The 24,235-nt window shown below is 43.6% G+C and overlaps 1 protein-coding gene and 1 long non-coding RNA gene across 15 annotated transcripts in view; one reads left to right on the top strand and one right to left on the bottom strand.

Moving 5' to 3' along the window:
* The window catches only part of LOC144578390 (uncharacterized), a 42,592-nt gene extending 21,228 nt beyond the window's left edge, over positions 1–21,364 (bottom strand). Inside the window, exon 1 of the long non-coding RNA XR_013524070.1 lies at positions 20,925–21,364. This is a non-coding gene — a long non-coding RNA (uncharacterized LOC144578390). The remainder of the gene's footprint in view (positions 1–20,924) is intronic.
* A 206-nt stretch (positions 21,365–21,570) lies between these two features.
* ATXN7L1 (ataxin 7 like 1) overlaps positions 21,571–24,235 on the top strand; it is a 271,983-nt gene continuing 269,318 nt past the window's right edge. For 11 of the 14 annotated variants that reach the window (XR_004728046.3, XM_035254059.2, XM_009002627.4 and 8 more), the window contains exons 1-2: positions 21,571–21,806; positions 22,307–22,375. Coding sequence is in view for 13 of the 14 variants with exons in the window: in XM_035254059.2 (XP_035109950.1) it covers positions 21,626–21,806; positions 22,307–22,375 (250 nt within the window). In the remaining variant the exon portion in view is untranslated. The remainder of the gene's footprint in view (positions 21,807–22,306; positions 22,376–24,235) is intronic. The other 3 variants (XM_078343118.1, XM_078343117.1, XM_054237387.2) reach the window with 1 other exon arrangement.

Genomic DNA, 24,235 nt, shown 5'->3' with positions numbered 1-24,235 from the left:
AGGAAAGATAATTTTACTATGCCTCAAGAGTTCTGAGGAGCATCAAATGGTTATGATCCAAAGACCTTAAAAACAACTACATGCAACTCAGCTCTAATTTTCTGTCCATGGAAATACGCTACCCCCAGGTCAAATAATCAACCACAACCAAATTAATTTTGCCAAGTAATGGCATGATGTTTTTCATGGACATCAAAATGAAAAGTGTACATAAATAGTTTATGCATCAGGGTATACAGTAGAGTTTGCAAGTTCAAATTAAAAAAAAAAAAAAAGCATACAGTCCAGCCCCTGACCTGAAGCTCTACCAAAATCTAAATTTTTAATCTTGGGTTCTTTGAAGGACTTTGAAAGGCATTTAGTCCAGCCTGCTACCCAATGCAAAAATCTCTTCTAAAACATATTTGATAGTCATACTGCTTAGAGAGAGGGAGAGAACCTGCTGTTTTCTAAAACTCCCCATCCCAGTGTTGCATTGGCCTGTTAGGATGTTTTTGCTTACTGTTACCAAAACGTCCTTCCATCTAACTCCTAAACCCCGGGCCACACCTTTGCTTCTTCCAGAACTAGAGACTAAGAATGATCCTTCTTCCTGGCTCTAGCATTTACCAACTGTGTGACCTTCAGAAGTTACTGACTCCCCTGGGCCTCAGCTGAATCTCCTGAAAGGGAGATAACAGTACCTACCTCTTAGGGTTGAGGTGAGAATGAAAATATTAGCACAGTGCCTGGCTTCTGTTGAGCACCCAGTAATTATTAGTATTATCATTAGCTATTGTACACAACAACCCTCCTGATAACTATGAAATGGCAACTTCTTTATTAGGCTTAAAAGGAATAGAGACATTCTCAGATTACCTTAAATTAGTGATTGTCACCCTTTCCATGGAATACTAGAATTTGGGGTTATAGACATCAAGGCCTGAAATGGTAACCCCAATTATCCTGGGATTCCCCTGGTGCCCATCTACATCACTGCTATTTGAGTGTGTCTTTACTTCCCTAATAGCCTCTGTCTTTGAAACCCAGAGGTCTCTTTTCTTTGGTACTACTTGCCATCAGGTTCCACCTCTGCTCCTTCAACTCTGACCTGAGGCATAGACTCTGGCTCTATCCCACATCATGCAGTGCTCAATTTAGCAATCTAGCTTTCTAAAATTGTATAACAACAGAAATGCTCCCAAAAAATGCTCTTACACATTGCAGCACACTTGGGAAGTATTTACGGCAATAAAATAAACCGTCACATATCCATTGAAAAGCACTGCCTTAAGTAATAGGGTTTATTTGGGGCCACCCTGAGAAACAGAGGGGTCTGGAATCTCAACCTCAAAGCCAGACCACATGGAGACTAGAGCTCTTTTAGGAGCTGGAAGGTTGCTTAGGATACAATGTGGCTCTAACAACGGGGTTATACCAGTAAATAAAATTGCCATCTGTTGAGCTCTTAGTATGGGCCAGGCACTATGCCAAGTATTTTACAAGTGTTAGCTATCTTTCTTTTTTTGGGGGAAAAAAAAAAAAAAAAACCCTGTTTAAATTGTGGAATAAAATACTCTTAGATTAGAGTGTTCAAAACAAATGTACAGTATAATGAACAATCACAAAGCAAACACTTGTGTAACTACCTGCTCGGTCAAGAAACAGAAAACACTCAGACACTGCAGAGTCCTCTCGCTCTGAGAACTCCCTTGAGATCCCAGGGCCCCTCCCTCCCTAGATGCAACCACTGTTCTCATGTTTCTGATCAATGTTTCCTTACTTTTTAAAAATAGTTTCCTTAACAGTATATGCTATATGATATCAACATATAATTTGTAGTTTAGTTTTGCTTATTTTTGAATTCTCAAGTACAATCATACATATTTCTTTCATTCAACATTATGCTTATAAGATTCATCCATATTGCTCTCTATTGCATAGTTCACTCCCTCTCAGTGCTGCATAATATTCCATTATGTGAATATATAACAATCTGTTTCTTCATTCTATAGTTGATGGATTTTGCATTGCTCCTAATATGAGGCCATCATAGCAATAAAATTATGAATATACATATATGTGAAAAGTTCCTCTTATACACATACACCCAAGAATGGAATTACTGGGTTGTACTCTGTGCATGTTTTCAGTTTCATTTGATAACGCAATGTGTTTTCCAAAATGGTTATACTAATCTACATTCCATCAGCAGCACATAGATTTCCTGGTGTACCATATCCTCACCAACAAATGGTACCACCAAGTTTTTCAAATATGTCCCTCTGACAAGAGTAAAAATATTTAATTGGAGTTTTAATGGCTTTTTAAACTTTAAATACATTGAATCATACTTTATGATTCATCTCTATCTGCCTTCTTTTGCTCAACGTTGTGTTTAGAGGCTTCATCCACGTTGCTGCATATGGAATCTCACTGTGTTTCTCTTTATTAATGATGTTGGTCATCCTTTTATTCTTTGACCATTTTAATATTCTCTTTTGTTAAGTGTCTGTTCAAGTATTTTGCCTGTTTTTCTATTGGGCTGCTTGCCTTTTTCTTACTGATTTGTAAGAGGCTTGTGTTTTTTCAAAAAAGTCTGGTGGCTTTCTGTTGTATATCTGCTTTGGTATTCATGCATATCTCTTCAAAGCTCATAACAACCCCAAGAAATAAATATTATAATGTCTATGAACAGAACAGTCTTAGAGAAGTTGGGTGGCTGGTTCAAGGTCACTGAGCTATTTACCACGAGAGGTGGGAAATCAAATTCAGATCTGCTCAGCCTGAAAGCCTGGCTCTTAAGCACTCAGCCACACTGGGGACAGAGGTCAGCCATCCCTTGCTAGCGTTCTATAGGTCTTCAGCTCCTTCTCCTGCACCTGCTTCTCTCTTCTCTCCTTCCCTGTGACTAACTTATGACTTCCATTTCCTGACCTCTCCTTGTGTGGCCTTTCTTCTTCTTCTTCTTCTTCTTTTTTTGAGACAGAGTCTCACTCCATCACCAGGCGCCAGGCTGGAGTGCAGTGGTGCGACCTCAGCTCAGTGTAACCTCTGTCTCCCGGGTTCAAGCAATTCTCCTGCCTCAGCCTCCTGAGTAGCTGGGACTACAGGCGTGCGCCACCATGCCCAGCTAATTTTTTTTTTTTTTGTATTTTTAGTAGAGACAGGGTTTCACCATGTTGGCTAGGATGGTCTTGATCTCTTGACCTCGTGATCCACCTGCCTCGGCCTCCCAAAGTGCTGGGATTGTGGCCTTTCTTCTAACCCCCCAGCTCCAAACATTGTCGGTCACTTGGGTTCTCCTTCAAATTCCAGGAAGGACATCTCATCAGTTCCATTTGGCACTGTCCCCTTCATGGGCAGGCTTTCACCCCAGGCCACATCATGGCCATGGCTCAGGTAGTTTCCCACTCAAATCGGCTGTGGCCAGGGTGGCAGAATCCCATGGTCAGCTTGCCTTTCATGGAGTTGTGGGCATGAGAGACAAGGGTGCAAAGGCTGTTCTCTAAAGCAGGTATCTCCTCTGGATCTTCACTTTTAAAGCCAATCATCACCTGCTCCTTTGACATCTCATCATCCCAATGACAAATCCCATTCCATCTTTCATCCAGGACACCGCCTTCTTCCTTGGTCCCCACCCAAGCCCACTCATGCATCAGCTTCCATCAGTTCTGTGACCAAAAAAACTGTTAAATATGGCAACTCCTCTCCATGGCCTGCCTCCACCTGAGTCCAGGCTACCAAAATCTCTCACCTAGACTCCCAAAATAGCTACTCAGGTGCTCTTCACATCTACTTCTCCGTCTTCCCAGTCCATTCCCCGATACGGCAGCCAGAGATACCTGTTCAGAACGCCTATCTCATCATGTCAGCTTGCATAAAATTCCCTTTGGTTTCTCCTTTCTCTTGAGATAAGGACCAAAACCCTCAAAACGAATTGTAAGGCCCTGCAAGGTCTGGCCTGTGCCTCTCTCTTCACTCCCCACCTGGCTCTCTGCTCTCTGCCCCTAGAGGAACTATTCAGTCCTGCTGATACACCAGGTTCCCTCTACCACAGACCTCTGCACTGTCTACACTGCCTGGAATGTTAAGGCTGCAAGAAAACATGTGGTCTCATTTGTACTTTCATTCAGGTACGTCCTGAATGGTAAGAAATGTGATGGGATCTATCATTGAAATTTTCCATACCTTTTGACACAGTATTTCGTGTGTGTGTGTGTGTGTGTGTGTGTGTGTGTGTGTGTGTACGTGACACAGTTTCACTCTTTGGCCCAGGCTGCAATGTGGTGACTCAATTTCAGCTCACTGCAACCTCCACCTCCTGGGTCCAAGCAATTCTCCTGCCTCTGCCTCCTGAGTACCTGGGATTACAAGTACACACACCATGCCCAGCTAATTTTTGTATTTTTAGTAGAGATGGGGTTTCACCATATTGGCCAGGCTGGTCCCAAATTCTTGATCTCAGGTGATGATCTGCCTGTCTTGGCCTCCCAAAGTGCTGGGATTACTCGCGTGAGCCACCACACACAGCCAGTATTCCCACTTCTCTGAACCTGTACTTTAGAAATATAACCACAGGCTATATAAAAAGGTATGCAGAACAATTGTTTGCAAATCCTTATAATAGTGAAAATGGAAACAGTACACATATCTATCAATAAGATACTAGTCAAATAAACTATAATACATTCACAGCATAGAATATTATTCAGACATCAAAAAGAATAAGGTAAATTTCCTTGTGCCCATGTGAGAGGATATTCCGATATATGAAGCTAAAAAAAAAAATCAGAAGTATATGATTCCCCTTTTATGCTTTAAAAACACGTTGCATGTATATTTTTAAAAGCTGCAAAAGTGTGCACAAACCATCTGACAGTGGCTATGTCCGGGGAGGGAGGATGAGTTGATAGGGCATATTTTTTCCTGTTATATATTTCAGTAATATTTTGTATTGCTATTTGATTACTATAATTTTATAATATAAAAAAACTAATACAGTGAAAAAGACATGCACATAATTAAGTCTGCCATGTCTATTTTCTCCCTAGAATGTAAGCTCTTTGAGGGCACCAAATGTTCCTACCCTATTCACTGTTATTGCCCCAAAGCCTAGTCAGTGCCAGGCACATAATATGTGCTCATTAAACATTCATTCATTTAATGAATACATGAATAATGAACTCTTTCTATGACCCCATAAAATGTGATACCCACTCAGTCCTCCAGAAACAGACCCCTGGCTACTTCCTCCCTGGAGCTGTACTCCATACTTTTACAAAGTTGTAAAAGCACTTGACTTTTTCATGGCAGTCACATCATGCTATGTGCTGACAGCTTCAGGAACTTCACACCAGTACTGCGCTCCAGTCGAGTTCCCCTTCTTGACTTCAGCAAATATTTTTTTCTCAGACCCACATCAGGACTTCACAGTTTGCCCCTGTTGAGTTTCATTGCTTTGTTCATGTCTGTCAAGGTATTTTGAAACTCAGTGCCTGACTCCAACCCAGTACACACCCTACCAAGCTTCATGCCAGTACATTTATGATGCATTATGTTTACTTCCAATTTAATAAGACAAAATGAAAATCGCACAGGGCAGAGCCTAGGACAGAACCCCACAGCCTCCCTGAGTGATGATCTGTCGACTTAGGGGGATCTGGGCCTTCTGTTTGCTTCTCACACACAAGAAGCTCAACCCCACCTCAGGACCTCTGTGCTTGCCGCTCACTTCACTTGGAAGATGGTAGCTCCTCCATGATCTTCGGGACTCAGCTCCAGGTCTTTCTCACCAGAAAGAACTTCCTACTACCTAGTCTAAAATGATCCCCGTCTCCCACTCCAAGTTACCCTGTTTTGTCTTCTTTAAAGGCACTTGTCAATGGCTGAAGTGACCTTGTTCCTATTTTTCATTTACCTGTTTATTACCTGCTCCTTCCTCCTACCCCAGTGTCAGTGGGGATGCTATCTGCCTTATCCACCACTCTAGTGCCTGGAGCACTGTAGTCACTCAGTAATTATTTCCCACGTGAATGAGTAACAGACAGAGTTGTCAATTTTATTTTTTTGAGATGGAGTCTTGCTCTGTCGCCCAGGAAGGAGGGCAGTGGCACGATCTTGGCTCACTGCAACCTCTGCCTCCTGGATTCAAGCGATTCTCCTGCCTCAGCCTCCCGAGCAGCTGGGATTACAGGTGCATGCTACCAAGCTCGGCTAATTTTTGTATATTTTAGTAGAGACAGGGTTTCACCATATTGGTCAGGCTGGTCTCGAACTTCTGACCTCATGATCCACCCACCTCAGGCTCCCAAAGTGCCACCACGCCCAGCCTGGTCAAATATCTTGATATCTACTCACACTGTCTCCACTTTACCTGCAAGGATGGTCCTGGGACTACTGTATAACAAATTACTTCAAGTTTGGAGGAGTCAAAAAACACAAATTTCTTCTCTCACAGTTCCAGAAGCCAGAAGTACCACATCTGTTTCAGAGGGCCAAAATTGAGATGCCAAAAGACCTCACTCCTCCAGCAACTCTGCAGGAGAATCTGCTCCCCGCCTCTTCTAGCTGCCGCTCCCTGGCTGTGGTGTTCCTCAGGGTGTGGCTGCATCACTGCAATCTCCACCGCCAGCACCTTTACATCTTCCCTGCTCCATCTTTACATCGCCTTCTCCTCTGTGTGTGTCTCTGCTGCCTTCTTATATAAGATATATTTAATGGCATTTATGGCCCAACTGGCTAATCCAGGATAATCTCTCCAACTCCAGAGCCTTAACTTAATCACCTCCACAAAGGCTTTCCCATATAAGGTGACATTCATAGGTTTCAGGGATTAGGACCTGATATCTTCAGGGGCCACTATTCAGCCCAACAGAGGTTATTACTGACTTCGTGAAATGCCTCTGCAATATTGAGACGTACAATGTGTCCAGATCTCTCCTTCCCACCTCTCGGGTAGGACTTGCCACAGAGGAGAGCTCTGTAAATGCCTAAATGAGTAGACGAATAGAAGATGTTGTTCCACTTCACCACTCCCCACCTTAACCCTTAAAAAGAAAAGAATGGGTCTATGACTCCATTAGCATAACTGACTTTTGCAGTTCACAGACCCTTGAGAAGCCAGGGGGTTTCGGAAATGGGAAGCTCTTCTTAACTGGTGGTCATCTGACACGCTGCCAATACCCACTGGGAGGGAAACAGAATTGCTGAATGAGCAACAAGACTAACATTATTTACAAATGAGCCTTGCCCACTACAGAGGGTATCAGCTTCGCTCAGATTTCTCTCCCTTCCCAGTACTCTGAAGAGGGCTGTACTGTAGCCAGAGGAGTTCTTTGGCTACTGAATAGGAGGAAGGGGAGAGGGAGAACAAACGGCACTGAACAGAGAGGAAGAAATTAGTTTATGTTCCCTAAACAGAAGAGACCCTTGATGCACTTCATATAAAAATACAGCATCTTGGGAGGGGGCCACTGAAACCCCTAACAGGGTCATTTCATGATGAAAACTATTCTCAAGCCCCTGGTCTAGCCCCCAGAGTTGGATCAGAAACCTGGTTGGCTGCTGTCGAAAAAGGTCATTCTACAGTTAGCACATTTATTGCTCTTTCATAATTCCTTATCAGAACCAAACATTTACTCCTCAGTCCTCATCCCCAAGACACCCCACCTATGATGGAGTTCTCGTGAGGTATCAGATGATGCGGTTTGGCACCCTGCGATCACATCTGGGCTGGACTCCAGGGTCCCCACTGCTAGCACAGAGGAAAAGGCTCTGAAAGCTGAGGCCGAGGCGAGTTGCCCTTTGTCAGCATCACAGTGGTACTATTGGCTGAGGTTACACTCAACTCCTAATGGTGCTCAAGACCTCCCCTCCCTCATTCCACAAGAAGAAGGACTCTGATGGAAGGAGGGGTGAGGCTGAGGGCAACTAAGTGGGCTATTATAACGTCTGTAATGAGTGGAGAGGAAGTGGGGATTCTTTTCTCTCTCTCTTCATGGTGTAAGCATTGAGAAGGCTGAACAGGCACAGTAAAGGGCCAGGGGAAAAGCAGGATGCTCAAGTCTACCTTCAAACACAAAGAAGGGGTTTTTGAGACTCACATGTGGTTCAAGCCAGCACACCAGCATAGCAGTCCAGATGCAAGCTCAGGCACAAGGGTCCCAGCCAGAGTGGGATATGCCCTTGTGGGGCAGGCCCTCCTGACCACGGTGTACTAACTTTGCCATGAAGCCTGGGGGCGCCATTCCATGGAGAGCTCCTTGCTTTGGGGGAGGTACAACTGGCTGTAGCATTTTCTTAACTATGTATCAGAATCTTGGGTTGGTGCCAGTTTTCTGGAAAACACATCAGGGCAATTATAAAGCACATCAATGGGACAATATGATAGATTCAGCAAAATTCTCAACAAACTAGTCCCTTTCAACTCCCATTATAGCCTTCGATTATACAAACAGAGGCACGGGTGTTTTGTGGTTGAGGAAAAGAATGCTCATCACCAGTTCTTACTTGCAGTGACTTATCTGAGAATTTTGAAAGTGGATAAACCCCTTCTGAAAGATATGGTGAACCACAGAAATGGAAACAAAAATTATACCTTACCTATCTACAATGCCCATACTATAAAGCTTGAAAATGGAGATCAAGGGGTTTAGAGTATCAGATAAGACTGTAAAAGTTTCACAGGTTAATTTTGTTGCAAACCTGGTCCTTTAAAAAAAGTACAAAACTCTATAAAGGAAGAGACTGATAGATACAACTGTGTGAAAAGTAAAGACTTCTGAATCCACATAAATCTACCATACCTGTATACACATAAGTCTACCACAAATAAAGTTAAAAGACAAATAGTAAGTTAGGAAAAAATCTTGGAACTTATAACATAAAGGGATATTTTATTTAAAATATAAAGAACTTTCACAATTCACTAAGAGAAAGATGAACACTCTAAAGTAAAGGTAGGCAATTTACAAAAAAATTAAATACGAATAGTCAATAAGCAGAGATACAACTGAAATAAGCTGAAGAAGAAATTCTCTCCTCAGACTGAAAGATGAAAAAGAATCATCAGTCCAGTTTCTATGAAGCCATGAAGAAATGGGAATTCTCACAACCCTGGCAAAGTTTGGCAATTTCAAAATTGTAAATGTGTACCCACTTTGACTTGGCAATTTCATTTACAGAAAACATCCTAAAGAAATAATCATAGGCTGGGCATGGTGGCTCATCGTGTAATCCCAGCACTTTGGGAAGCTCAGGTAGGTGGATCACCTGAGGTCAGGAGTTTGAGACTAGCCTGGCTAACATGGTGAAAGCCCGTCTCTGCTAAAACAACAACAACAACAAAATACATACACACACATATTAGCTGGACATAGTGCTAGGCACCTGTAGTCTCAGCTACTTGGGAGGCTGAGGCAGGGGAATAGCTTGAACCCAGCAGGCAGAGCTTATGGTTAGCCTGGGCAACAGAGCAAGACTCCATCTCAAAAAAAAAAAAAAAAAAAAAAGAAGAAAGAAAAGAAGGAAAGAAATAATCATAGATGTGCACCAAGATTTAACTACACACAACATTTATTGCAGCATTCTCAATAATATATAGAAATACTGGAAAAACCTAAATGCCAAAACTTGGGATTGGTTAAAAATATTTTAGTTTAAGAACCAATCACGAGAATATTATAGTCTTTAAAAGTGATTATTTAAAAAGTGATTATATAGATCTATATTGGCTATGCTATACAGTTCTAGATATTTAATATATACATATATATATAAAGTGTCTTGGTTTGGAGATAGGGATCTAAAAGTATATATATTGTTGATAATGTGTAGTGTTACATATACATCAAAATATTAACACATTTATAGGCTTATGATAACTCTTTTATTTATGCCTTTCATTTCCTTCTGAATTTTTTGCAATGATTGCTTTCTATGCAAGGAAAAAAATACAACTATTTCATAAAGACAGAATGTACGTGTGGGCAAACACTCTTAAGCTGGAAACATCCTTTTTGGCCACTGATAATTCACAGAGTAAACAAAAAAGACCAAAGTGCATCATTTAAAACGGGGATAGCCATATAATTTATCTTCGAAACCAGGACACTCTTGATTCTGAGAGGGGAAGCTATTAATAATTTTACTGGGACAGCTAGCATAATCCAGGACTCCCCAGGCAGAGTCAGCTATTTGGTCAGCTTAAATAGAATGAAGACTTTATATATTCTGTCTCCAAAAACAACCCAGTGTCGGAGTGTCCAAGGGTCAGCCCCAAATGTAGAGACTACCCTTTTATCAGTACATTTGGGTATAGTTTTAAACATGCCAACCAGATGGTTAAGGGATCTTGAAAAGTTCATCTTTCTCACCTAATTAGCTCGTTTGGATCACCAAATCCCTAATTTTAGAGATTTGTTCTCGATAAAAAGTATTTCTCAAAGAAATATTCCAGTTGACTAAGAACACACTGTATTATTAGCTATGCTATGTCACACTGCAGATTTTAATCTTGGAAACACTGTGCAAATCTTTTAAAGTCTTCTTGATTCCAAAATCCCTGAGACTCACCTGGTTTCCACTAAATGCTTTATATAGGGAACTATTATCTCTGTGACGCAAGGCTCTTACTTAAGATGGCCACTATTCGCTCCCTGCAGCCCTGGGTCACTGCCCACCAGCTATTTATGCCCTCCCTGCCTTTCACATCTGGGCTCAAGTTTCTCTTCTCTCCTGAGCTTTCGCTGCCCACCACAGCCGTCCGTGCTGCTCAGCCTCCTGTGACATTTACTACCTGCACATCAGATCAGCATCTTCTCACTGATGCTGTCCCCTAATTATTGATTGCACACAATCTCCCTCAAACTAAATAAGCTTCCCAGGAGAAGCAACTATTCTTAGTCTACACCATGTGGCACTTGGCACTCAGCCAGACAAGGTAAGTCTGTCAACCCCTCTTATCCCGATTATAAAGTGGAGGTTGTAACTCCTTTGTATATCCCACCTCCAACGCAAACCGGGGTAGGAACTAGGCATTATGAGAGACAATTTTTTTTCATTAGCCAAATTCCCCGAATGCCAGGGTATTTGTGTAAGTGGAAAAATCAAAGCCTTCTCAACTGAAGCAAGGCCTTTTTTTCCTTCAAACCCCATGAAATGACACACATTACAGATTCAGAACAAAGTTAGAACAGATCTATTTAAGAATAGTGTCCCATGTGTTAAAAAATGGCTGCATAGGTATAAAGGATAAAAGCTTGGACAGGCTGTGTTAACATCTGCAATACTACTGCTTCCATTTTACAATATCTTACTTGTATTTTGATTCTCCTTGTGGAAGGACAATATGGAGCTCACCCATTGATCAATTCCCCAACATTTGTGCCCACCCTCCTAAGAGTCCAGCACCTGCCATTACTTGGGCATCGATCGCAACCTAAGCAACAGAGGTTAAATCAATCACGGGTCAGTCTATAATTGAAATAGCATTATCTGCTCCTCCCCGCTGCTAAATTTATTAAACTAATATAAACGCCAATGTCTCCTTCTTCCAAGCCCAGCTTAGGATAGCTTAAGCCCTAACTGAATGGTGAACAACCAATATTAGATATTGAGGCTATCTTATTTATTCCATGACCCAAGGCACTATGTTTCTCAGACACAAGAGAAATCTTGGGAAATCTGCCAACTCAACTGTATTACTTGTAAATGGCATCACTCTGTAATACCAATGTACAACCATACATGTGGTTGGCAAGAGAGGGTGACTCCTCTTGAAGCAAAAGTAAAATTCCCAGGTGAACTGGTAACACATACGAGACATCAATGACACCATTCCTTCTGTTAGTCCAGCTAGCACCTGAGTGAGCATTAGGAAAAGACTCACTTACTTCAAAAAACTTGACTTCCATCTGTTAGAAAATAGTCTTTATATTCCCAATTTTGTTAGAATAAGCTACTTTACTGCCATCTGCCAGAAAAACTATCATAATAAATCTCTGATGTCTGTGATTTGAACAGTGGCTCTTTAGAAGTGGCACAATTGTACAGTGTACAACCTCCACAGCAGTGCTGGCCAGGTGTTTAATAACTTTGGAATATAATAAACTCGCAGGGGGAGCCACGCTTTATTTTACTTCCCCTCTGAGCCTCAGTTTCATCATCCATACATTGGCAATAATGAGAGCTATCTAGTATTGGTGTCTTAGCACTGATCAGGCTTCGTACTGGAGTAGGAAAGCAATGGTTTGTGAAAGATGAAGACAATAAAAGAAGACCACCTCACTTGATTATCATGTAATAACTATACCCATAAGAAAGAGAGCTCACATTCTCTTTGACTCTACAAATACCATTCATCCAATTATATAACTGAGGTCTTCATATATTGAAAGTGAAAAGACTTTGGGTTTTTTGGTAGTGACAATGGGTCTCACAACCCCCACCACACGCTTACTAGATTTCTGATTGAAGGCGGCCACAATGTCAAGGTAGTTGATGAGACTTAGGCATTGATTATCTAGAAATGAAAAAGAAAACCTAAAATAAATTGGCATACATCAGGGTTTTTTGATCTCATCACTATCATTTGGGACGTGATCAACCTTTGCTGTAGGTGCTGTCCTGTGCATCACTGTAGGAAGTTACCAGCATACCTGGCTTCTACCCACTAGATGTCAGTAGCACGTTCAACCTCCAGTCATGACAACCAAAAATGTCTCCTGGGAGGAGTGGGTGGCAAAATTGCCAAATGTCCTCTGGGAGGAGTGGGTGGCAAAATTGCCCATAGCTGAGAAACAGTGGCCTACACAGAAATTCAAATGTATGGTTGGAGCATACATTTGAATTTCTTGGGAAAGAGCAAGCTACCCTCCCACCAAAGGAGACCAGGACTCTAACTTCTGCTATGGATACTCCATGACCTTAAAGGTTCTAGCTTCTACTTCCTGTCATAGAAATAAAAACCAGACTCTGGCCTCTTGCTTCAAGGATTTCCTCCTTTGCAGGGTATTAAAAGGTAGGGCTGGGGGAAAGTACAGCCCAGGTATCCCCCTCTGCTCACTTGGTACCTGGCTAGCTGCCGGGGTCCCAGCATTGCCAGCCTCTCTTGAATGATGGTGCTGTTACCACACAGGTTGGCATGAAGCTGGATACTTGCAGCCTTCCTGTTGTGGCTCCTATAGAAGTATAAACTCATAACTTAGTTTCCCATAGCACAACTATCGAAGGCCAGGTCATTTAATAAAAACTTGGGGAAAGTAAAAGAAACGACCACACAGAAAACCTGACAATGGGGTACTGGGTTTGAAGAATTCCAGGGTCATGCCTTGGTCATTCCAGATAGGTCCCCTTTCCAGATGCTGCCTGGCCCAGCTCCCAGCCCACAGTGTCTAGCTGCCTCTCTCCCACCATCCAAGGAGACCTTCAGTCTCTTCCCTTCTGGGAAGCCCAGGGGCTCCACGGCCTGTCTCCAGTCTGTTCTCTCCATCTCCTCCAGCCTTCACTTTCCATGCCTCTACTTTCTCCCTTCTGGCCTGACGGACAGCTGGGAGCATCCACATCAGTTAAAAAAATTCCCAACTACCACCTGCAGAGGTTGACTTAGATACTTAGAAGAAAATATCTCTCGATAATTCATTTCCCTAAGTCTGAGCTGTTTGGCTTAGAAAATCATCTCAGGGGAAGCACCACCAAGATCCGAGCTGGCTGTAGCCATCGGGCCCATCTTTACAGCATCCTGTGGCCATGAGGTGAGGTTCTGTCTCCCATGATCTTCTGGACATAGCCCAGGCTCCACTGGGAGGTGTCCTATGGAAAACGTTGGACAATTTCACATATCATACACTTCCCAGGAATTTTTTTTAAATACTTTTTTAGAGATAGAATTTACTAAATCCATAATGAAAAAGATTTTTTAGACTACAAAGCATATTATTTAAAGAAGAGTAATTAATTGGTGCAGGAAAAAAATAGTTCAAACAACAAAACAGAAAAAGAGCTCAAAAACAGATCCAGGTGTTTGGGAAATAAGTAGATGAAAGATCTCTAGAGAAAAGATAAACTATTCAAAATACGGTTTTGAGGATAAATGATAACTGTTTGGAAAATGATTGAAAATTAATTTTTTATCCCACATCATTAACCAAAATATTCCAAGATCTGAATATAAAAACAAAGCCTATAAAGCATAAAGAGAAAATAGTTGATGACCTTGGGGAAGTGAAGGTCTTCTTAAGCAAGACACAAAAAACAAAAGGCCTCAAGGAGCAGCCTGAAATGTCGACTGTTTCCAAAGGGAAGAAAAAGTGTGTGTGTAAAAGATGCCATAGTCAAGATCAAAAGGAGAAAAGTGACAAGCTGGAAAATTACATTATTCAAATAGAGAAAAGATCCAAATCAAGAATATACACAGAATTACTACAAATCAATAAGCAGACATAAAAAACACCAACGACAAATCATCAAAGGATACTAACAGCAATTTACAGAGTACAAACACAATGAACATGAGGGGAAAATGCTCAAAAACACACCGCAAATGAGGGAAATACAAATCAAGACAGTTTTTCACTCTAACATTGGCAGAAATGAAAAGGTTTGAAAATGTTGAGCATAATTAAGGAAATGGGCACATCTCTGTACTGTAGTGGAAGTAGAAACTAGTCAGCTACTTCAGAAGACAATCTGGAGGAGCGATTAAAATTTAAAATGCACATACCCAGCAATTCTATTTCTGGGCAGTAATACTCCCTCACGTGCCCAGGAAGCATATATAAAAATAAAGATGTTGACTACCTATTTTTCACAAAAACTAGAAACCTAAATGACTATCAATAAGATAACAGATAAATATTTGGGAGGCCAAGGGGTGTATCATTTGAGGTCAGGAGTTCGAGGCCAGTCTGGCTAACATAGTGAAACCCCACTTCTAGTAAAAATACAAAAATTAGTCAGGCATGGTGGTGGGTGCCTGTAATCCCAGCTACCTGGGAGGCTGAGGCAGGAGAATAGCTTGAACTCAGGAAATGGAGGTTGCAGTGAGCCGAGATTGCACCACTGCACTCCCGACTAGGTGACAGAACAAGACTCTGTCTCAAAAAACAAAAACAAAAACAGATCAATAGACCCTGAAACATTTTATGAAATACCATGAAGCAGTTTAAAAGAATGAGGTATTTCCATACATAATGGCATGTAACAGCACATGTGAAAAGAGAAAATTATAGAAAAATGTCCGCAAAGTGATACTATTCACATTAAAAACAAACAAACAGAAGACAACACACAGCAATACCATCTACACCTATAATGACAGACATATACAGTAGGTAAATGCCTAGAATAAATAGTATGAAAAATGCCTTCAGACCTGGGGGTAAAGGAGTGACCACATTTGAAGCGGATATTTCTCTCTTATTGCTACTGTTTTACTATTTCATGAGGAGAACATGTTTATTCATGAGGTATCCGTTTGCTTTCATGCTGCTGATAAAAACATACCCAAAACTGGAAACAAAAAGAGGTTTAGGCCAGGCAGGCTGGCTCATGCCTGTAATCCCAGCACTTTGGGAGGCTGAGGCGGGTGGATCACCTGAGGTCAGGAGTTCAAGTCCAAACTGGCCAACATGGTGAAACCCCATCTCTATTAAAAATATAAAAATTAGCTGGGCTTGGTGGCAGATACCTGTAATCCCAACTATTCAGGAGGCTGAGGCAGGAGAATCGCTTGAACCTGGGAGGCAGAGGTTGCAGTGAGCCAAGATTGTGCTATTGCACTCCAGTCTGGGTGACGGAGCAAGACTCCATCTCCAAAAAAAAAAAAAAAAAGAGGTTTAATTGGACTTACAGTTCCACTTGGCTGTGGAGGCCTCAGAATCACAGCAGGAGGCAAAAGGCACTTCTTACATGGGTGCACCAAGAGAAAAACGAGGAAGAAGCAAAAGCGGAAACCCCTGATAAACCCATCAGATCTCATGAGCCTTATTTACTATCACGAGAATAGCACGGGAAAGACCAGCCCCCATGATTCAATTACCTCCCCTGAGTCCCTCCCACAACACGTAGGAATTCTGGGGGTACAATTCAGGTTGAGATTTGGGTGGAGACATAGCCAAACCATATCACATGATTTTCAAAATTCGCTATCAAGTTTCTTTTATGGAAGAAACACATTTTTCAAAGAAAACAATAACAAGCAGAAATCACACTCTGCTTGGTTTTAAGACAACTATTTCCTTTATCATGCAAAGGCAGTTTTGTCTGCAACCAAACTGGATTGTGCAGTTCCTTCACATAGCAAACGGTCTTTCAGGACCTTTCCTGAAGAAAGGGATATTTATGTATTACCATGATGTACATGTCAAGAGGAAGTTCTGGGCAGAGGTTTCAGACAGAGGCCTCCACATAACTGAATCAGGCCAGCAGCTCCATTTAAAGGAAAGAAGCACTTTAGTTTCCTTTCCAACCACTGTCCACTGTGCGCCCTATGCCTGGGGCTCAGTACCCAGAATCTCACTTCGTCCTCTCATCAATCCCAAGAGAAGAGCTTTACTGCCCATTTCAGAGATGAGGAGCCTGAGGTTCAGATGGATCAAGGAAGATTCTCAAGCAAATGACTAAAGGGCAATTCTAAGTCATGCCTGCCCATCTCAAGCCTGTGCGCTGACTTCCACCCTGCACTGCCTCCTGCACCTCAGTAAATGGTAGGTTTGGAGATGTGGATGGACTTTGCTCAAATCAATATGTATACATTAATGCTAAATTTCTTTATATGTAGGTTAAGGGCCAAAAGTGATATTTACAAGAATCCTAAAGAGAAGCTATCATCTTTCCTGTCTCGCCCTTGCAAAAGGACAGTGGTCAGGAATGGGGCTGGATCTGTCACATTTTGGGGAACAGAGATGACCTCAACCTTCAGCACCACAGCAGTTCCAGGGAGCCCCAACTGACCCAAGTCACAGGTGAATCAGCCAAGAGTTTTAAGACAGATTTCCATCGAGATAACACATTCCCATGTTGGCTGTTCTGGCTCAGTCAGAGAATGCAAATGTTTCTGCAGTTATATTTATTAATAGAGTCCATGGTTAGCCAGGCCTGGCACATGGCTAGGGCTCTATGTTGAAACCAATAAGTAAAAGCCTGGAATTTCTATTTTCTTTCCCACTCCTGTTGCTACTGGGAGCCTTTTATCTAGTCCTGTTTCTAATCCAGCAGCCTGCAAGGGGCAGGAAAGAGGCAGGCAAAGTTGTCCAGCAAGGCAGAGTAGAAGGCACACCTGCCCTCCAGATGCTGAGAGCTTTTATAAACGGTAACAATGTATGTAACAAATTTTCCCCAAACTATAATTCTCAGGGAGAGTGGGTTAGGGAAATAAATTTAGAGAGAAGAGTGGCAGATGGGATAGATGGATTCAATTAAAGCAAAGAACATCAAAAAATTCCGGGGATGCCTCATTCTAATGGAACATATCATTTTCTCCTCATTGCCTCCAGGGAACTCCCAACAGTCTAGGTAGGAAGTAGGGTGCTCAGACGGCGCCTCAACCCCAGCAGGAGTTTAATATCCTCAAAGGAGAAAGCTAATATTCCCTCTTCTTTTCAATAACGTCGTGAAGCAGCACATGAATCAGACTAAGTGAATGCAGGATACATATTAGATGCACATTGCTACAGAACCAGGTGTTATTCTAATTAAATAGGTATTTTCCATTGTCATCCCCATAGAACAGATTTCTTTATTTCGTCTATGGGAGATTCTCCTTTTTAATTAAACCGACAACATGGTCATTTTCCTAAGAAAGATAATAAAACAATAAAAATATTTACATCCTTTTATCTTCCTAAACATTCATCATGAGGGGAAGAGAGTGTTTTGCTAGATAGTTTTATCACATGGACATTATACTAATATGCTTTAAATAACTGTTTTACAGGTCACTTTATCCTTATTAAGGATGTATAAGATTCTTATTGCCTCTAACAGTATTTGCAATTATTTACTACCAAAAGGAATTTAACTCTGTAATAAATTGACCACCATATATAATTGATATATAAGTATTGATATATATATATATATAATACAGCATGTAAACCTGAACTCTACTTCCAATTGACCTCAATTTTCATCCAAAGTCAAGTGTAAATGTCTAGTAGTTTGATGAGCAATGCTTTCTTTATTCTCTGCCTCTCAGTTATGCAATTTGACTGACAGTCATGTTATCCAACACAGTTGTAGATGGGTTATAGTTTCAACAAGTCAGTATTATTATGTCTATAGTCAATGGAGAAACTGGGAAAGGCTTAGAGTAAAGGAACTCTATAATTATACTCCATAACTAACTGCAACAATGTAGATGTACTCTGTTATCAATTAAAAGTGGCAATGCATATAAAGTCTTCTTTTGTAGATATGCTAAATCACTTTTAGATTCTAGCCCACAATTTACTATGCTGTAGAGTAAAATCATCCCAAATAGAAGGAAATGGTATTTGGGCTGTCAGACCCTCTTCAAGGTCCTGTGTGGTAACCTCCATTTGAGAGACTCTGCCGGGAAAGCAAGCTCATGTTAAAATATGGAACCATTGATTTGTTTCACAGTAACTGAGGTGCCCTGACTTCTGATGATAAGCCACCTTTGATTTTTTTTTGAGTGGTTTATAGTGGCTCCCGGGAGAGGAGACAGCTTCTGGAAGCTCAAGTCACTGACTCCCAGCAAGTGGCTCATTCACATGGCTACTAGCAGAATTCAGCTCCTTACTGGCTGTTGGACTGAGGGCCTCTGTTCCCCACTAGCTGATGACCAGAGCCCCCCCTCAGTTCCCTGCCACATGGGCATCTCCATAGGGGAGCTTACAACATGCCAGTGGGCTTCCCTTAGAGCAAGCCAGGGCATGTGAGGGAGAGTAAGAGCAACAGAAGTGACAGCCTTTTTGTACCCTAACCTCAGAAATGACATCCCACCACTTTTGCTATATTCTATCGGTTACAGGCAAGTGACTACTAAGTCTAGCCCATACGAAAGGGGAGAGGATTACACAGCGCATGAACGCCAGCAGGTGCAGACCTTTGGGCCACATTAGCGGCTGCCCACACCTTCCTTGCATGCCCAACAACACAGGAATAAACATCAAAATAGGTAAGAGAGGGGAAATAGGGAAGCAGAAGGGAAAGGGAAAATGTTCCAGCATCTAATTCCTCATGCCTCAGAGTGCTCAAATTCTCTCTCCCCACCCCCAAATCCAACCCAACAGCACACCCTCCGATCAGGTGTTCTCTTCACAGAGTCTCACATCTGTCTCCTCTTCTCCACCTGCATAGCACCACCAAAGTTCAGGCTTTCAGTTCTTCACACCACAGATATTGCAGCACTCTTTTTCTAACCATGCTGTGTATGCCAATCTTTCTAAGTCACACTTTGAACTCATCTTTATGGTGCAGAAAGCCCTTCAGTAGCTCCCCACTGTCAAACAAAATCAACTCTTTAGGCTGCCATTTGGTGCCTTCCATAATTTAACCCAGGCTTGGGTATTCAAATGCATCACCCCTAAACCCCCAGTAACAATTCTCCACCCCAGGCAAACCATGCTGAACACCCAAAAACACCCTGATTGTGCTCAGCTTGAAGCCTCTGCTGATACCATCATTCACTCCCTCCCCCTCTACAAGACCAGTCTTCACTTTACCATTATAAATCTTTGCCAATTTCCAAGATGCAGAGCAGATCCCATCTTCTCTGTCACACTGTTTCTGTTCACTCCTAAATAGATTTCAGTTTCTCTTATGAACTGACACAGCCCTGAGAAACTACCCCATCCACTGCACAGGCCAGTCCCTGTGTACCTGCCCTTTTTTCCCCAAGGAGTCGGTAAGTTTCACAACTTCCTCCTTCCAGAGACCTCCAAACTGCATCTCTGTGAGAGTGAGGATGGCTCCCCTTCATCTTTCTCTCCTGAGGGCAGCTGTTCATGACAGGCAATGTTGGTTGACTAGGAAGGAAGGAAAGAAGGAAGGGAAGGAGGGAGGGAGGGAGGGAATGTCAAGCCTAGGGTCTAGCATATAGCAAGAGGTCAACAAGTAATAAATAAATATTTGTTAACACCGCCGGTTCTTAAAATAGGAATTCTTCACCCAGCGACACCTTAGCTATGTAGGTGCCCTTCCAAAGAGAGCAAAGGCAAATGCAGTCTGACACAAACAAGCCGACTCACACAAACATCACAACTAAAAGCAAATCCACAGCTTATCCTTCATCTCCCCTCCTAACATCGGCTTAGAGATACAGGGTGCTAAGCTCAGGGACATTATTAGATGGCTCAACTCAGTCAGTACAAAGCAACTTCACATCAGTGTGCTTCAGCTGTGGCAACTTGGGAAACAGCAGTGGTGAGAGTTAAAACGGTGCTGGGGAAAGAGAGAAAAAATAAATATCAGTTGTGGGGTGGGGGCGGTGTCCATACAGTTTAGATAATTCCTAGTAAACGAAAGTATTTGTTAAAAAGAAGTAACAGAGACTTTTTAAAGCCTTTGTTGCCTACCCCCAGGGAGACGGTGAAAATCTCAACTAAAGCACCCAACGTCCAAAATCCAGAGGAAATCTAGCGCTCCCTTTCTAGCTGGCTAGAGCAGTTACGTCTGAAGTGAATTCTCCCAGGAATCAGATTCCTGGCCAAAGGTTGTCTGCGCAAACCTGGGCCACCCTCGTCTCACCGCAGGGAGCGCTGGAAATGGCTCAGGTGCTAGGCCCGCTAGCATCATCTTCCAAGAGCAGTGAATTCGCCCTCCCGCTCTGCTGACCCTGGAGCAGAGTCCAGGCAGTGGTTCTCTAAGAGCCGAAGACACGCACCGCGCGGGGAGCCTGGGGGTTCTGGAGCCCCGAGTTTTGAGTTTTGCACGCCCCGCAGCCTGAGATGGACAGGGAGCTCCTCGCGCCCCAAACTCACCTGCGTTTCAGAACCACATCTACCCACTGGTTTCAACTCCCAGAGCAACTGCAGAATCTCCACGGTCCAAAGTCCTCCAGGAACGGGGGTGACGGGGGTGAGGGCTGGGAGGCGAGGTCACCAAGGTCCCTTCCGTGGCTCCAAGTGATGGTGGGGGGCGCAACCCCTCTCGGCTCCTCCCCACCAAGCCGTCGGGACCCCCGCGGGGGCGCCTCGCGGTGGGCGACAGGGAGCCGGGGAGAGAGGGACAAGCTGGAAGCAAGAGCTGCCTGCAAAAACTTTCGGTCCTCCTGCGGCAACTCTGCGGGAAAGACCACCCTTCCTTCGGCCCTGAGTCGGGCCTCTCTCCGCACACCTGACCCCTGCGCCCCGGCTCCGGCGGCGCCGCAGCAGCCGCCGCCGCATCCAGGCTGCCGGGCGCGCTGCAGCCTCCGCTCTCCGGCACGCGGCGCTCGCCCGGCCGCGTGGCCCCTCCCCGGCAGGCAGGCGGGCGGCCCCCGGCGGGCGGGCGCGGACTGCAGGCGCCTCTCTGCTGCCCCTGGCGGCCGCGGGTGCGCGAGCCCCGCCGAGCCGGCTCCGGGAACCAGAGCGCCCGCCCCTCCTCCGCTCTCTCTCCCCTCCTCCTCCACCGCCCTCCTCCCATCCCGCCCTTCCTCCCTCCCTCCCCCTTTCAGAACACTCAATGTCGGAACGTTCCGAAGATGACGTCGGAGCGTTCTCGAATCCCGTGTCTCTCGGCTGCTGCTGCCGAAGGAACAGGGAAAAAGCAACAAGAAGGAAGAGCAATGGCGACACTGGATCGCAAAGTGCCCAGTCCGGAGGCGTTTCTGGGCAAACCCTGGTCCTCCTGGATCGACGCCGCCAAATTACACTGCTCCGACAGTAAGAACCCCACCGCCTCCTCCTCCTTTTATTATCCTGTAACCTTTCCATTCACCTAGAGCCACTGGGAAAAAGTGTGTGTGTGAGAGAGAGAGTGGCCCCCGGTGTCCTCCATGCTTCTCCCTCTCTCTCTAAATAAATACACACAGAGACAGATCATCAATGTACAGGGAGGGCCCGGCTGCCAGGGCTGTCTGTCTGTCTGTCTGTGCCCGGCTCCCCGTGGCAGCCCGCGGGGTGGGCTCGCAGCCCCACGGTGTTGTCCGTTTAAAAGGCTACTCTGTTGCTGCTTGCATAGTTTTTTGGGTACCTATCTGGGCCAGGTAGATGAAAACCCGGACTTGGGAGAAAATGTTGCATTGTCAATTTTTGAAAGAATTTCATATACAGTATTTATATCGATCTGTTTGCAAATAAACACTCTCCCTCCCCCCTTGACTTTGGCTTTTTTCCCCCCTTTTTTCCTTATTTTCTGTTTTCCTTTTCTTTTTCATCTGCAGATGTAGATTTAGAAGAGGCTGGAAAAGAGGGTGGAAAAAGCAGGGAGGTTATGAGGCTTAATAAAGAAGGTAAGTGGAGCTACTGGCATTTTAGTGTTAGCATGTGTGGCAGAATCTTCACAGGATTTCGAATATAATGTGAATTGTTCTGCTGGGTACAGAGTGACTAAGGCTTGTCAAAAATTGAGCACGCCCAGGTGACTACTGCTTCATGTTAACTTCTTTCAAAGTATAAATACAACTGGGGGGTAAAGGGGGGTGAGACTGTTGAAGGCAGAAGTTTACTGCACTTCAGTTGGAGTCCACGTTTGAACCTTCTGATGCATATCTGCCATGCTCCTCGGGAGCATCATTGCCAAATGGTGGGGCGTTAAAATCTCTGAAATGAAGAGTGGGGCTCCCTTCACAACATCCCATCCTTTCTTGTGGGTGAATGCACAACAGTTTAATGAACCCCACATGGTCAGTCATTCCAGCAGCTACTTCTCCACTCGCCACTGAAAACCATTGCACACGGCAAACCCTTGCAGCAAGTTACATTTCGCCTGCTTTGCATTTGGTCACAAATTGTCACATGGCAAGTAGGGTTAGGGGCATCTGTGTGTGCAGTGCCCCAGCTAGTCGCCCTCTCTTTTCCCAGCATGGAAATACAGTACCTGAAATGGGACACACTGAGTAGATAGGTCATCCCAGACCAAGACATGCAAGAGAAGCCACAACCTGCTGGAATTGGGCATCAAACACACATGATTGTCATAAATAAATCATATCCTGTTCTCATTTGCAAGCCTGCGGTATGTAACTCTGGCCTATGGGCTTCAAATGGAGCAACTTCAGGGGCCACTTGCTGCTAAGCAAATGGATGGGTTCATTTGAATTGATTCAGTAACTGATGTCTTATAAATATAATTGGCTGAAATTGGGGGTGGGAAGATGGCACAAGGGGACAGAAGAGGTTAATATTGTAAGAGTTTAGACATAAGTAGGCCATGGGTGCACTGGTCATCCCAAATAAATGGAGAGAAGACAGTTAGACACCAAAGAATGGTCCCCCTCATAAAAGGGGATATCACCCTGGAAGGCAGCTGAATCCTGCGTGGAAAGATGGAATTCATTTTGCAAATCGACACTTCAGTTAGTTGGTTTTCTGTGCTCAATCATTTCCTGACCATCCACTGAGAGGAAACTTTGTGCTTCAGAAAAAAATCACATGAAGGTTAAAATGCATGCATATTCAAGGACAGTTTCCTAGCATAGTGTTTCTGCTAATTAAGCACTTTGGGAACAAAACATTATTCTAAAGATGTTTGCTTCTAAATATCTTAGTGTGATCTTGACATGTGTCTTCAGGATTCACGAAGGATTGATGTCAAGTGGACTTCTTACAAGTGGCAGCTTATTTGTGTTAAATGTCCGTGTGTGGGCAGGGGGAAGCATCACTAGAGGTTATTTTTCTTCACAGACAAACTCTTGAGATCTCTAAATATTTGCAAGACTCAGTTATCAGGCTACTGGCAACGTGTCTACAAAAGATGATGAGGCGGCAGAAATCTCTGAAGTTGAGTAAAGGTCATAGTATGGCACAGGATTGGTACCTCTCAAGTCTGGGTGACAGGTTATGACTATGACACACAAAACTCACATCCTTTCCCCCCAGTTCCTGTTTCTATTTCAAAAGACTGTTGTTCTCAGATTCTCTTGGCCTCATGAGAAATGGATTCTTTTTTTTTTTCTTGAGACAGAATCTCACTCTGTCAAGAGGCTGAAGTGCAGTGGCACAATATCGGCTCACTGCAGCCTCCGCCTCCTGGGTTCAGGTGATTCTCCAGCCTCAGCCTCCCAAGAACCTGGGATTACAGGCGCCTGCCGTCACGTCCAGCTAAGTTTTGTATTTTTAGTAGAGATGGAGTTTCACCATGTTAGCCAGGA

This window comes from Callithrix jacchus, chromosome 11 (genome assembly GCF_049354715.1).
Source record: "Callithrix jacchus isolate 240 chromosome 11, calJac240_pri, whole genome shotgun sequence".
In the NCBI taxonomy this organism is placed as follows: Eukaryota; Metazoa; Chordata; class Mammalia; order Primates; family Cebidae; genus Callithrix; species Callithrix jacchus.
This window is presented reverse-complemented; position numbering and strand designations above follow the sequence as displayed.